Source organism: Choloepus didactylus, chromosome 1 (genome assembly GCF_015220235.1).
Source record: "Choloepus didactylus isolate mChoDid1 chromosome 1, mChoDid1.pri, whole genome shotgun sequence".
Taxonomy (NCBI): Eukaryota; Metazoa; Chordata; class Mammalia; order Pilosa; family Megalonychidae; genus Choloepus; species Choloepus didactylus.
In genome coordinates this window covers 242,252,247-242,266,383 of record NC_051307.1, presented here as the reverse complement: position 1 = coordinate 242,266,383, position 14,137 = coordinate 242,252,247, and the positions used below count along the sequence as shown (strand labels likewise).

The 14,137-nt window shown below is 40.9% G+C and overlaps 1 protein-coding gene across 1 annotated transcript in view; it reads right to left on the bottom strand.

Moving 5' to 3' along the window:
* TSEN2 (tRNA splicing endonuclease subunit 2) overlaps nucleotides 1-14,137 on the bottom strand; it is a 57,634-nt gene that overhangs the window by 22,080 nt on the left and 21,417 nt on the right. Inside the window, exons 7-8 of the mRNA XM_037802323.1 lie at nucleotides 2,550-2,600; nucleotides 270-408 (exon numbers count right to left, since the gene is read on the bottom strand). Of these exons, the coding sequence (XP_037658251.1) occupies nucleotides 270-408; nucleotides 2,550-2,600 (190 nt within the window). The remainder of the gene's footprint in view (nucleotides 1-269; nucleotides 409-2,549; nucleotides 2,601-14,137) is intronic.

Genomic DNA, 14,137 nt, shown 5'->3' with positions numbered 1-14,137 from the left:
GAGTAGGTCGGCCTCCAACACAGTATGGCTGGAGTCCTTAGGAGAAGAGGGAAATTTGGACACCAACCTGGAGAGGCACAGGAAAAAGCTCAAGTCTCTAGGAATATAAAATACCCACCCCCCATCCAAATACCCAACATTCTTATCTAAGCCAGAAGGAAGACTTCTTGGAAAAGACAAGTAACAACACATATAACCAATTCAATCTTCACTGGAGGCTCTAACGCAAACCCTGGACGTCACGTCCACGTAACCAGAGAGTTACTCACGTAAATCTGTTCCGTACTTGAGTCCCACTTTGGGCACCCAGCCCTTGCTTCGAAAGTAATGGTACGCCATGTACGTAGTCCTGAACGTGGGCTGAATGGAAGTGAAGGCTTTCCAGAGTTTCACTATCGTCAAAGGCTGCTAAAGTTGTTAAAACAAAGAGGTACTATTAGATATCAATTCACTGATCATTCAGTGAATCACTGAATACTAAGTGTTGAGTTGCAGCAGTGAATAAAACAAGCATGGTGTTGGAGGTGGAGGAGTTTACTAGAATATTTAACCCACGCATGGTCCAAGGAGGCAGCCACCTGCCACAATGTAGCTTGTCCAAACTGAGATGCGCTGGAGGTGTCACATACACACTGAATTGCAGAGACTTAGTATGAAAAAATGTACGTAAAATATTTCTGTAATGTTCGATCTATTGGGTTAAATAAAATACGTAACATATTATTAAAATTTATTTCACCTGATTTTTTAAAAAACTTTTTAAATGTGGCTACCCGAAAATTAAAAATTACATGCGTGGCTCACATCTGTGGACTGTGTTATATTTCTATTGGACGGCACTGCTCTTGAGGACCTAGAAAAGGCTTCCCTGAGAAAGCAACATTTGAGAATGGGGAACGGAGTGGCAGAGTGAGAGAAGGGTAGCAGAGGGGGCCTGGGGGGCTGGGGAAGGACATTTCAAGCAGAGACATTGGTGCATGCCAGACTGTTCCGGAGAAAGAAGCCTACTCTGGAGGATGGCGTCTTCCAAACATCTTACAAAACCTGAAGGAGTTGCTACTAAGTCAGGCCATGTTCAGAAAAGCCAAATAAATTTGTAAAACTTAAAAAAAAAAAAAAGCTCCATCTAGCCTTTGAATCTAGAGAATTTTTTTATATCAGATGGCATGAATAATCCAACCGCTCAAAGGAGACTTTTGTTTCTAACACATGACTTGAAAAAATGGGAATAGGTTGGTTCAGAGAACATTCTGACCTCTCAGTACAATGCTTTAAAAAAAAAAACCAAGTAGGGAAATTTGGAAAGTTTTTTGCTTCCTTTCAGTGCTTAGCAAAACAATTCTTCAGTTCATTAAGGGTTCAGTCACTCAGTGAGATTTGCTAAGTTCGGCTCAGCCTAAGAGTATAATACCATCAACAGGAGCTGGAGTTGTTTCTCTGTGTTTTCTTTCTCTCTTTTTTTTTTTTTGCAGTTGATCCTAAGATGGAGACTCCAGAGGACACGCCATACATGTCTGGCATTCTTCAAATCCCCTGCAAGTAAACAATCAACTCCCCCTCTAATAAGAAGGCTGTATTTCCAATATGGATAGCGCAATATTTTTCCGATGGTGGAGTTTCTATGTAATAGCTAGGTTTCCGGGATGTTCTGACAAAGTTCAGCTAAGGCCCAGGAGAGGAGGCCACCATGGGGGAAAATGAGTCACCCGTCAGCCAGACACCCATTCTCAAACTCATGGAATACTCATGAAGAAGATTTATGTGATCAGAATTTGATGGATGACAAAGTGAGACTCCCAAGACCAGGATAAATAAAATGCACTTTCTCGGATCTACTTACTCTTCTGTTTACCTTTCTCTTTTTAATTTTAACTTTTTTACTATTTGAATTATTTTTGACTGGGTATTAGATTCACAAGGCTCAAAATTCAAAAGAGTACAAAAAGTGAACAGTGAAAAAAAGTCTCCTTCCCACCCGTGTGCCAAGCATCCCAGTTCTTCTAACTGGAGGCAAACTGTGTTATCAACTTCTTGTGCTACATTTTTCTAAAGGCAGTGGCTGTGGTACAAAAACATGGGCTCTGGCATTATCCTAACATAGGTTCAAATACTAGCTGTGTGACCTTGGGTGAGTCACTTAAGTGCTCTGAGCCTCAGTTACCTTTTCTGTAAAAATCTCACCAGGATTAGGGTATTGCCTATAAAGCACCTAACACACAGACTTTATTATACTAGGTGTTAAATATTGGTCTCTCATATTTTTGATGTTAATTTTCTGTGCTGTTCTGATGCAGATTTCCAGATGATTATCTGAGATATTGCTCTTCATGTAGTCTCTGGGAATGAAATTCAGTCTAAAACAGTCAAAGCTGGCTTTTGCCAACCAGTCCCAATTCTGGACCAAAACCGAAACTTTTAGAGAAATAATGCAATTAGTTTTATTCATCGGAAGTAGACACATTTGTATTAAAGCAGTATGGGGATCACTACAAGATTACTTTTAACATCAGAAAAATGTTAAGTGGATTGTGTTGAATAAAACCACTTACCTCCTCATAATAAACACTCAGACATCCCAGCGCGTAGACCAGGAAGAAGGCCTAAAGACAGAAAAAGTAGACAATGCTCATTAGAAACTGCTTTTTCTTCACCTCAAGTACAAATAAATGCTCTTTAATCATCATCAAAATGGTCACATTTTTTAAACATAAATGGTTCATACAAATTTCAAAGATTAAAAAATAAATCTAAGAAAATACGAATGCTGCAAACAGCTGTAAATCAATAAAAAACAAAACATTTGCAGGGATTTTTTTCCATAATAGATATTTTCCTTAGAAAGCCACATAGCTTAACTGAAGAATGAGGTAAATAGCTATAATAACAACAACAAAAAACTTTGCTCACTGTAAATTAGCTGAGAATTTATTAAGCTGAGAAAAATGTATAGAGAAAGAGATCATTGAAAAGTGGGCGGATTTTGCTTGCATAACAAAATGTGAGTTTCTCAGTCCACCCTTACTGTAATGTAATTTTCTAGTTGGTAAACCCTATCTTTCCACTGACCTTTATTCAACATGTTTTACTTGTATGGTGGAGGCAGGAGGAATGGCAAGGAAAAAGTTGGCCCTAGTTGAATCAAATCATGCTTAAATGGAAACAGAAACAGCTTTCTGATAAAATGATCCAAGGCCAAGCATAGATGCCACCCAAATACTTACGTGTCTGCTTTACTTGTATGGTGCTTGGATCTGTGTAAACACCCAAATAGGCCTCCCCAGGTAGGGGCTGAATGATTGCTGTCAGTAACTCTGGGCCGCTTTCCTTTTTAAAGCTTAGAACAACTATTCTGCTTCTGCCTCACCATGAAGAGGGCATGGCAGCATTAAGACACTCCTCCCAACAGTGGGGTGCTGGCTGACGGCACCCACTTGGGCTTCTTTCCTCACCTCACCCCACTTGCATTGAGTGCACACACAGGAACAAAAGGTGGGAGCATTTAAGAGAGCACAGGCTGTATGGGAGTTGGGGATTTCAAGCAGCTACAAGGCCCTGTGAAGGAAATATCTTGGTCACCCCCCAGGAATCGGCCAAATCCTCCCCAGGGTCATTCTCTGTCCGGCCAGCAGATGACATTTCTTTCGAGAGCAGTGGTTCTCAAAGTGCAATCCCTGGGGTCCCCTGGAGTCCCTAAGTCCCTTTCGGGAAACCTCAAGGTCCAAAATGTCTTTGAAGTAATATTAAGATGTCATTGGCCTTTTCCCCACTCGTTCTCTCCAGAGGCAACAAGACCTGTGATATCACAATAGAATGAACACAGGAGCAGATGAGAGAGTTCAGCTGACTCTTATAAAGCCAGCCCCTAAAGAGATTTGCAAAAAATGAAAACCAATGCCACTCTTCTCACCGAATTTTTTTGTATTCTGAAAAATACAGATTACATAAAAACATTATTTATGTTAACATATAATGGGGCTTATCGTTATTTTTAATGAGCTAATAAACAAATATTTAAACTTTTTCTCAGTTAATTTATAATTTACCAAGTTTCGAGAGATATAATCCACCTTAGAATGCTCTTTGCCCACCCCCCAACCCCAATGGTTTTTAAGAGAGCAAAGGGATCCTGATCAAAAAGTCTGACAACCGCTACTTTAGTTTTACCCAAATCCAAATCTAGAGCTTCTGTGAAGATGCGGACAGTTGGTTACCTGCCGGCCCCACCGCTTACCACCTCCAACCTGATCCGTGCCGTGAAAGCACTCTCGCCTGGCCTTCCACAAATTCTCCACAGCACCAGAACCATTATCTTGGTATGTGAAGAGCCTGTAGCCCCTCTGGTCAACCCTCCAAAGTGCTTTGACTGCTCTCAGAATAAAGTCCAAATTGCCTACAAGGCCCTGCAGGATCTGACCTCCAGAATTCCTGCCATCTTGGCTGCACTCGTGTCCCTTGAACACGCTGGGCATGCCCCTTGCCCAGATGCTCTGCCCCAGACCCAAAGGTCAGGCCTCAGAGAGCTCCTCCCTGACCCCTGGTCTAAGGAATCCCTCATCCTGATCGTCTTCTCCAGAACACTTAGTTCTCTCTGAAAATACCTTTCTCACTTGTGTCTCTCCAACCAGAATGTAAACTGGGTGAGAGCAGAAGCTTGGACTACACAGGATGGGCACTCAATTATTGTGGTGAAAGCACAGTGCAGTTCAGGCCCCCAGATCCTGCCCTTGGTTGAGCTGCCCTTGGGCAGGTCTGTGCAGGCCCAATGCTTGCGGTTCAATTCCCCTCACCCTGGACACCTGTGTCCCAATTCTCCCATCAGTTATCATGAACAGTGCTGCTCGGTTTCCTATGACCTTATTCTAACCTTTGCTTTTCCCTTACCCACTATTTATTAATACAGAATCCCACTGTTTTTCTGAATGGACTCTAGACAGTACCCAAAAGGGGCTGTGGAAAAGACAAAGTCGTTTCTCTGTTTCATTTTCTTACAATTGGCATTTCTTGGTTCAGATGGTACAACACAAAGAATTAAATTTGGGATCGAGAGACCCGGGTGCAAAACTTCCTTCTTAGCCAGGGCTTTGGAAATGGCATGCCTCATGTATAAAATGGGGATGATAATGCCTTCTTAATTACTTTGAAGATTTAATGAGATTAGTTACGCAAATACCCAGATACTCAATTTTAGTGCCCCTAGCTTTCCAAGGGCTATTTAGATATTGCAGCCTAGAAAAGTTCAATCTCTTGTCTGGCAAGAGATTCCTCACTGGCTATCTGCTAGGATTTAAGTTCTTCAGAGAATGATAAAAGTTTTTCCATCATCAGCAAACATACATTTTCCCCTAAGAACCAATGAAACCAACGCCTCATTGTTATTCCCCTACAATGTGATGGCCTCTACAAATTGAAGCAAACCTCTTTCAGGTACTTACTACAGATGGAGAGGATCTTAATTCAATTAAGTTGGTTTTATTTAGAATCAAATAATCTGTAGATTAAAGAGGTCTGTGGAGGTTGATTATGTTCCCTGAGGTTTCATTAGTAAAATTTTACATTTATAGTTCTAATAAGATGGAGGGAAGAGTTTAATGATGTTTTTATTTGTTTATTTATTATTATTATTTTTGATGATGTCATATCTCTAAATCCAGTTAGGGACTACAAGACTTATAATGGAAAAACAGGTCTCAGTCACAGATCTCCAAGAAGCAATGGAGCAAATTAGCTCGCTGGCATGGCAATCTAATCATCCCCAGAATGAATACCTACAGAGAGCAACATTGAATTATCATCACATCTAGTTTATGATGGGGATGAGTTTAAATGTCAGAATAAAAGAAGAGGTAATGAAGGTGTAGGATGTGGAAGATGGCATCTGGCAGGCCTGAATAACAGTCCCAGGCACTGAAGCAGAGATAATAAAGCACATTTTACATATGTGAGCCAGTCATTGCATATGAAACATATTTCTACTTTTTTAAGTCAAAGATACATTTTATGATCATTAAAAGTGATTTGGAGAAAGAGTATCTATGTGCTACTAGGGACGGAATTAAGATGGGAACTGAGCACATATTATATGTGCCAGGAACTTTGCTGGACTCTGTATGTAGACACATTTCTGTTTGTATTACAGTAATTGTGATGTCTAATAGTAAACTGTGAATTTTCCCTGTGTTTAGAATAAAGTCCAAATTGCTGGCCACAACCTACAAGCTTCTGACCACCCCACTATTCAGTCACACAGAACACAGACTATGTCTCTACCTACAGATACATCAGTGAAAAGTGAAAATGAAGGACTGTTTCCAAAAGTGGTTTCCTGTGAACATTAGCCCTCACTTGCATAATCATGTCTTCCTGCCAACTACCCACAAACCAAATTCATTGTAGGTCATTTTAAAATTATAGGAGATTTGTCCGTTTGAAAACATATGCCGTTTTGTTTCAAGGAAGTAGATAGAACCACAAAGGGAAGTAAAAGCTATATTCTGATTCAATCCTGAAAGCCAGCCAACTTGATAAGGGGTTGGGAAATGATGACGGATATATCAAGGGCCTTCCAGGAAAGGCACTATCCATATATCACCTTGTTGAATCTTTACCATAAACCTTTGAGGGAGGCATCATTTGCACATTACAGATGAGAAAACCGAGCCACATTAAGAAGATTGTCTCTTGTGGGTTGCACTGCATGTTGCAAATATTTTTTTTTCCCATTTAATCTTTTGCCTGGGTATTTTGCTTATGTAGAGAATTTCAGAATGTTTGAGTAATCCAATCTATACATTATGGTCTCTATTTTTGGTGTCACTCTTAGAAGACCTTACAGATCTCAAAAATATATAAATTATTTACCCTTGCTTTCTTTTATGTCTTAAAATTTTCCTTTAATTTTTTAATCGATCTGAAATTTATTTTGGTACACGTTAGAAGGTAAGAGTTAGTTTCACCTTTCTCCAAATGGTTGACCAGTTGTCCCAATACCACAAATCTATTGTCCTTTCTTCACTGATGTGAAATGCTACTTTTATCCACACACTGAATGTGTCTGTTGTGGGACTCTTTCTGGCCCAGTAATCTTCCTTTTCTTACACCAGAGCTGCATTGTTTTAATTATTGTTACTTTATAATATATTTTAACTAACCATTATGATAAGATCGCCTTCTTTCTTCTTTTTAAAAATTTTTTTCTTGGCTAAGCCTCATTGTTTCAAAGGAACTTTAAGATCAGTGGAGGAAAATGGAAAGCCACGGTCCTTTTCTTTCCTTCCCACCATCACACAAAAGCTTTTTAGGGCAAAATCTGGTTTATCACAGTTTAATAGAATATAAATATACTTACGAAGGAAAAATGAGGGTAATTTTTCAAACCTTATGTAACAGGTTTGATATAAGTTTGTATTTTTGCTAAATTGTCTCAAATTCTCTCTCACAGTTTAAATATATGGAAAGTTTTCAAAAGTTTAGTTCCATGGGAAGTCTCTGACATATGGGGTGGGTAGGTGGAGGAGAGATCAGTTAAGATCCACACAACAGTAAAAAGTAACCAAAAATTTTTAGGGAAAAACATGCAATTTTCAACTCACTGGATTCTGATTTGTGGAATCTATATTATGGAAGGGGAAAAAGAAACATGGAAAGAGTGGAGGTTGGGTACAAAATGAAAAGAGCCTGGGGTTGAAGAGGAAGGCTGAGTAAGACCAGACCATGTCACTGTCAGGTGAACGACAACTGTTTGCCAGGTTTGCCAGGCACCACTCATAACTCGCTCTCGAGTGATGACACTTGACATGTTGTCACTCATCGCCACCTTATCTTTTCCTGTGTGGGAACTAGTTTTCTGGTTTTATTTTTTAGATAAAGGAAATTCTCTCATTTGCTCTAAAAGCTTTCTGAGTACATACAAGCAATACACAGAGGCACTCAGTAAGGTACCCACAAAATTCAGGTTAGACTAAGAAATCAGCATGGGTCAGGAAAATGTAAGAGACAATCCTGCAACCTGATGATATCATGCAGTTAAAGAAAGACCATCAGTCAGAAGGAGAGCTAGTTGTCAGTAACTCAGGAAGTGAGGAATCCAATGACGTTGGCAATGTCAACTCTGCACTGTGCCCAAGGGTTCGGATGACAGATCCAATGGCACGTACTCCAATGTCTCCACTCTACGTATTATCAACCAATTGTCAGATATACTCTCAATTTAATGGTGGCTTTTCAGGGGAAAAAAAGAAACATTATAATTTATGGGTTCAACTGTGTTTCGGTTTGCTAATGCTCGCCGTTAGGCAAAATACCAGAAATGGATTGGCTTTTCTAAAGGGGGTTTATTTGGTTACAAAGTTACAGTCTGAAGGTCATAGAGTGTCCAAGGTGAGGCATCAACAATAGGGTACCATCACTGGACAAAGGCCACTGGCACCCAGAAAACCTCTGTTAGCTGGGAAGGCACGAGGCTGGCATCTGCTTGCTCCCAGGTTGCGTTTCAAAATGGCGTTCTCCAACATGTCAGCTTTCAACGGCCATCGTCAAAATGTCTCCGTAAGCTGCAGCATTCCGAGCTCCTTCTATCTGAGCTCTTATAGTGCTCAGGTAAACTAATCAAGACCCAGGCTAAATGGTGGGACCACACTTCCATGGAAACAATCAATAGGTCACACCCTCATCAAAGATATCACATAGTTGGGTGTGTTCCATCTCCATGGAAACAACCTAATCCCAATATCCCGTGAGACTGGATTAAAAGATCATGGCTTTTTCCTGGGGACATAATATAGCTAAACTGACACAAACTGTATCTACCAAAAAGATCTGTTCAAGTTCTAATCCCCAGTCCTGTGGATGTGACCTTATTTGGAAAGAGGGTCTTTAAAGATGTGATTAGTTAAGGAGACCAAACTGGATGAGGGTAGACCCTTAATCCAACAGGAGTGGTGTCCTCATGAGAGGAAATCTGGGCACAGAGAAGACGGCTATGTGAAACCTGAGGCAGAGACTGGAGTCCAAGGATTGCTGGTAAACCACCAGAAGCCAGGAGAGAGGCATGAAACACATTCTTCCCTTGAGAGGGGGTGCGGCCCTGCCAATACCTCCATTTTGGACTTCGAGCCTCCATAACTGTGAGACGATAAATTCCTGTTGTTTAAGCCATCGAGCCCGTGGTAACTTTTGTTACAGCAGCCCTAGCAAACTAAGACACCACACTATATGAAAAATTTAAAGTCAGACATAGTAAAGTCCCAGAACCTTCAGAATCAAGGAAAAAAATAAATTATTCTCCTTCATGGAAAAAGACAGCCTGAAGTCATTAAGCCTATGAATCCTCCAACTCTTTCCTCTTGTGCTGATTCTATGTTCACTGTGCAGCTTCCCAATTAAGATGTAGTTTCTCATTTGAACTTTCTATGTGAAGAGAATGTGCTGCTCTGGAAAGGTAAGTGGCTGTGCCTCATGATTGGTGTGGTTTTCACTGTAAGTTAATAAACTGGTGTGTCAGTTTGAATCTGTTATGGACCCCAGAAGAATCATGATCCAACCTTGTTGGATGGGACCTTTTGATTGAGTGTTTCCATGAGATGTGACTCACCCACCTGTTGGTGAGACCTTTGATTAAATTATTTCCATGGAGACGTGACCCCACCCATTCTGGGTGGGGCTTAATTAGATCACTGGAGTCCTTTAAAGAGAGCTCATACAGAGAGCAGAGAAGACAAAACACCTCGGGACATGCTAAACCAGGACCCACAGAAACTGAAGGAGCTGACATAGACCCAGATGCTTGGAGATGCAGAAAGAAAGACATTTAGAGATGCTAAGCTAAGAGATGAAGGCCAGAGTTTGCCCCGGAGAAGCTAAGAGAGGTCTCCCAGATGCTTAGAGAGAAACACACCAGGAGAACCAAGCAGAGAGCTGAGAGAAACTAAGAGAGACAGAAGCCCAGAGACGTTTTGGAGAAAGACATTCTGAAACACAACCTGGGAGCAAAGGACCAGCAGATGCCAGCCACGTGCCTTACCAGCTGACAGAGCTGTCCCAGATGCCATCGGCCGTTCTTCAGGGAAGGTATCCTCTTGTTGATGCCTTAGTTTGGACCCTTTTATGGCCTTAGAGCTGTAAATTTGTAATCTAATAAATCCCCTTTATAAAAGCCAATCCATTTCTGGTATTTTGCATAATGGCAGCTTTAGCAAACTGAAACAACAGGCCTTTAGACCTATTTGTGGTGCTCTTAAGAACACAGTGAGCATGTATCCCTAGAGCCCAGATCACTCTGTGGTGGGACAAAAATCAACCTTCTAAGGCCCTGAGGCTAAGTATTAGATGGAGAAATGCAGGGACCTAGCTAGGTTGCTACCTTGGAGGGAATCTTGTCTGGGAAAGAGCTGGCTTGCAACACCTCCAGCAAATCTCCTCCCCCTTACTTTCCCAACAGCACACAGGAACAGCAAAATTGAAGAAATTTATTCTGGACCTTGCAAAGTAAGGGTCAATTTTCTAATGATAATTTAACCTTCAAATTTGACTGCCCTGACTTTAGGATACCATTGTACAATTGTTTTACATTTATAGTGAAATCAAGTTGTAAATTCATTTTTCTGAATATTTTCCCCAAGTCAATTTTTGCTTTTTTGACTTGCCAGATCTTGCTAATTAAAAAGCATTTTGATCGAGGGTGTATGTGTATGTGTGTCTACTGAGGGTTGCAGATGGGGGACAGAGACAGAACTCTTTAGAAATAACCTGGATAACTACAGTTTAGAGCTCTTCAATTGCTTTATCAAAATTTTAGAGCCTCTGTTCTGAATGAAAGTCCTGACAGAGGTGTGAATATAGACCCACAAAGTTGTAAGTCCACATTTGTGGTTGGTCACAGACCAAAAACTTCCTCCTTCTGTGCTGAGTTGGTCCTTAAGGCAGCTCCAGCATTATCACTTTCAGTCCCTAAAAAAGAACTGCCACAGAAGTGAGGAGAACCCATTCTGAATCTCAAGATGCCCGTGTTTCTGACCCACATTTATAACTGCAGATGTGGTACCCAAGACTAGGGTGATTTGTTCAAAGGAGATGTGACAAAGCAGAAAGGAAAAGTAGAGCCAGGTCTAGTTGCATGGCTCCTTATGAACTTCTGCAACCCATCTCTGGAACATTCTCAGGAGTCAAGCAGCTTCCAAGAATGCAGGGCAGCCTCTTTCCCCCTCTTCTTTTGCTCTCCTCTTTTTTCAGGGAGTGTCCAGGGGAGGCAGAAGACAGCAGTGGTTTTTTAAATTTGTCAATAAAAAGCGGCAACTGGTTAATTGTAACAGCTGAGGCTGAATTCCCAGTTTCCGAAACCCAACAGTGTCTGCCTACTGCAACCTCCTGAGGCCGAGAGGCTAGAAGGTTCCTGTGCTGGTTTGCTAATACTGCTGCTTTGCAAAACACCAGAAATGGATTGGCTTTTATAAAGGGGGTTTATTTGGTTGCAAAGTTACAGTCTTAAGGCCATAAAGTGTCCAACGTAAGCCATCAACAATAGGGTACCTTCAATGGAGGATGGCCAATGGCGTCCGGAAAACCTGTTACCTGGGAAGGCAAGGGGCTGGCATCTGCTTCCTCCCAGGTTGTGTTTCAAAATGGCGTTCTCCAAAATGTTGCTCTTGGGGCATTTTGTCCTCTCTTAGCTGCAGCTCCTCTTCAAAATGTCACTCTCAGTTGCTCTGGCAGTGAGCTCCTTCTATCTGAGCTTTTATAGGGCTCCAGTGAACTAATCAAGGCCCATGCTGAACGGGCAGGGCCACGCCTCCATGGAAATTATCTAAGCAGAGTTATCACCCACAGTTGGGTGGGTCACATCTCCATGGAAACAACCCAATCCAAAGGTTCCAAGCTAATCAACACTAATACATATGCCCCCACAAGACTGCATCAAAGAACATGGCGTTTTGGAGGACATAATATATCCAAACTTGCACAGCTCCCGATGGCCTCAGGTCACCAGCCCACCCTGGCTTCTGCCACTCCTCCATATAATGCCTCCACTGGCCCAATGCTGCAGGACCAGGTCCCACTCTTACTCGGAGACACACCCTCCATGACCTGAACTTCCTATGCTGTCACATCCAGGACCCAGCTGCTCGAAAGGGCCCATGCTGTCCCCTTGGACAATCTGACAACCTTCTATTTATCCTGTTACATCCTCTTAGATATCACTGACTCTGTTAAGCTCATATCCCTTAGGGTCTCCACCAGCTTCTGTGCAAACTCCATACGTGGAACATTCATTCATTTACCAAATATTCTTATTAAGCACCTATTAGTTATGAGGTGTCGGGCTGGTGCCCACAGATACAGGAGGGGCAAAACTGGCATGATCCATCCATTGAGGTGCAATTATTTCTGGGTTATCTTTAGGGTAAGAGCCGTATTCTACTTATTTCTGTATTGCTAGTGCTTTGCCCAGTGCCTGGTACATGTAAGTACCCAGTGAATATTTCTGGGATTGCAAAAGAAAGAGTTCCAAAGAGCTTTCTACAAGTTACTTAATAATACTGATAATGATAAGAATAGTAGGCCCTGACATTTATCGAGTATTTACTATGTATTTAATTTCCAGAGCATCCCTGTGAACAAGGTGTTGTCACCCCTGTTTTATGGAGGAAAAATCCAAGGCTCAGAGGAGCCACACATCTAGAGAAATAATCTCCACAGAGCTGTCCAGTAGAACTTTCTGCGATGATGGCAGTCTTCCACATGGGGCTGCTGAGTTTCTGAAAGCGGCAGGCGCTATTGAGGAATGGGAATTTAAATTAAATTTAAATTTAAATTCAAAATTAAATACCCACATGTGGCTTGAGGCTACTACATTCGACAGCAGACAAAGCTGTCTCATTTATAAAATCAGGAGGCAAAAGAAGTAATTCCAAACATCCTTTCCTGCTCTGAAAGTCTATGCTTCATTCTGTTGACCTCTCTGCAAGGGAAGAAGCACAGGGGACCAAGAGAGTATGAAGATAACTTTTCTGTGGACACATCTAAGAAGTTAACAAGGTGGAGTTACACAACAAGCCCTCCTTGAGACCTATCTATACAGCAAGAGCAGTGCTAGACCCTATAGGAGCTAACAAAGAAAGGCCAAGAAGGTTCCTGGAGAGGAGGCACACCCCAAGGATGTCAGACTCAAGAATGGGTAATATCATAAAAGGCAGGAAGGACAGTTCTGCATATAGCATAGGCATTGAGGAAAAAAAAGGGGGGTGGGGGGAATGAAGATAGTGTGACTACAAGTTAGAAGAACTCCAAATCAGAAGGAAGATACAGTGTGGTTTACAGAAAGCCACTTTTAACCAAATTTTAAGAATGCAGCTTTTGCCTTAAATAAAATGAACATGCATTCTAGGTGATTTTGCAGAATAAAACAACTAGAACCCATTTACTTAAAATTAAGCAATCATTACATGATTTGAATTATGTGCCATAGCTTATTAAAGGCTGGTAAAACACCACAAATATACTAAAAATTACTGACTGTACACTTTAAATGGGTGAACTGTATGGTATACAAATTATATCTCAATAAAACTGTTATTAAAATAAAACAGCTAATGAAAACCAGTAAGGTAATATTCAGCAAGTGTCAAATCTTGATGTGAAAAAATTGCTTAGATGAAGCACACACATCCTTTGAGAATGATAAAGGGAAATCCCTCAAATCCTGAAATGTTAAAAAGTGAAAAAAAAAAGGCAGCAAAGACAAAATAGATAAATTGGATTTTATCAAAATTAAAAACTTTTGTGCATCAAAAGACATTGTCAAGAAAGTGAAAAGACAACCTACAGAATGGGAGAAAATATTTAGAGACTATATATTTGATAAGGATTTAGTATCCAATATACATAAAGAACTCCTACAACTCAACAAAATGACAAACAAACCAATTAAAAAATGGGCAAAGGACTTCAATAGACATTTCTCCAAAGAAGATATACAAATGGACAACAAGCATGTGAAATGATGGCTCAACATCATCAGCCATTAGTTAAGAGAAACACAAATAAAACCACAATGATACCATTTCATACTCACTAGAATATTCAGGTGCAGAAGTTTGAATCTGTCATGTACCCCAGAAAAGGCCATGTTCTTTTAATCCATTCT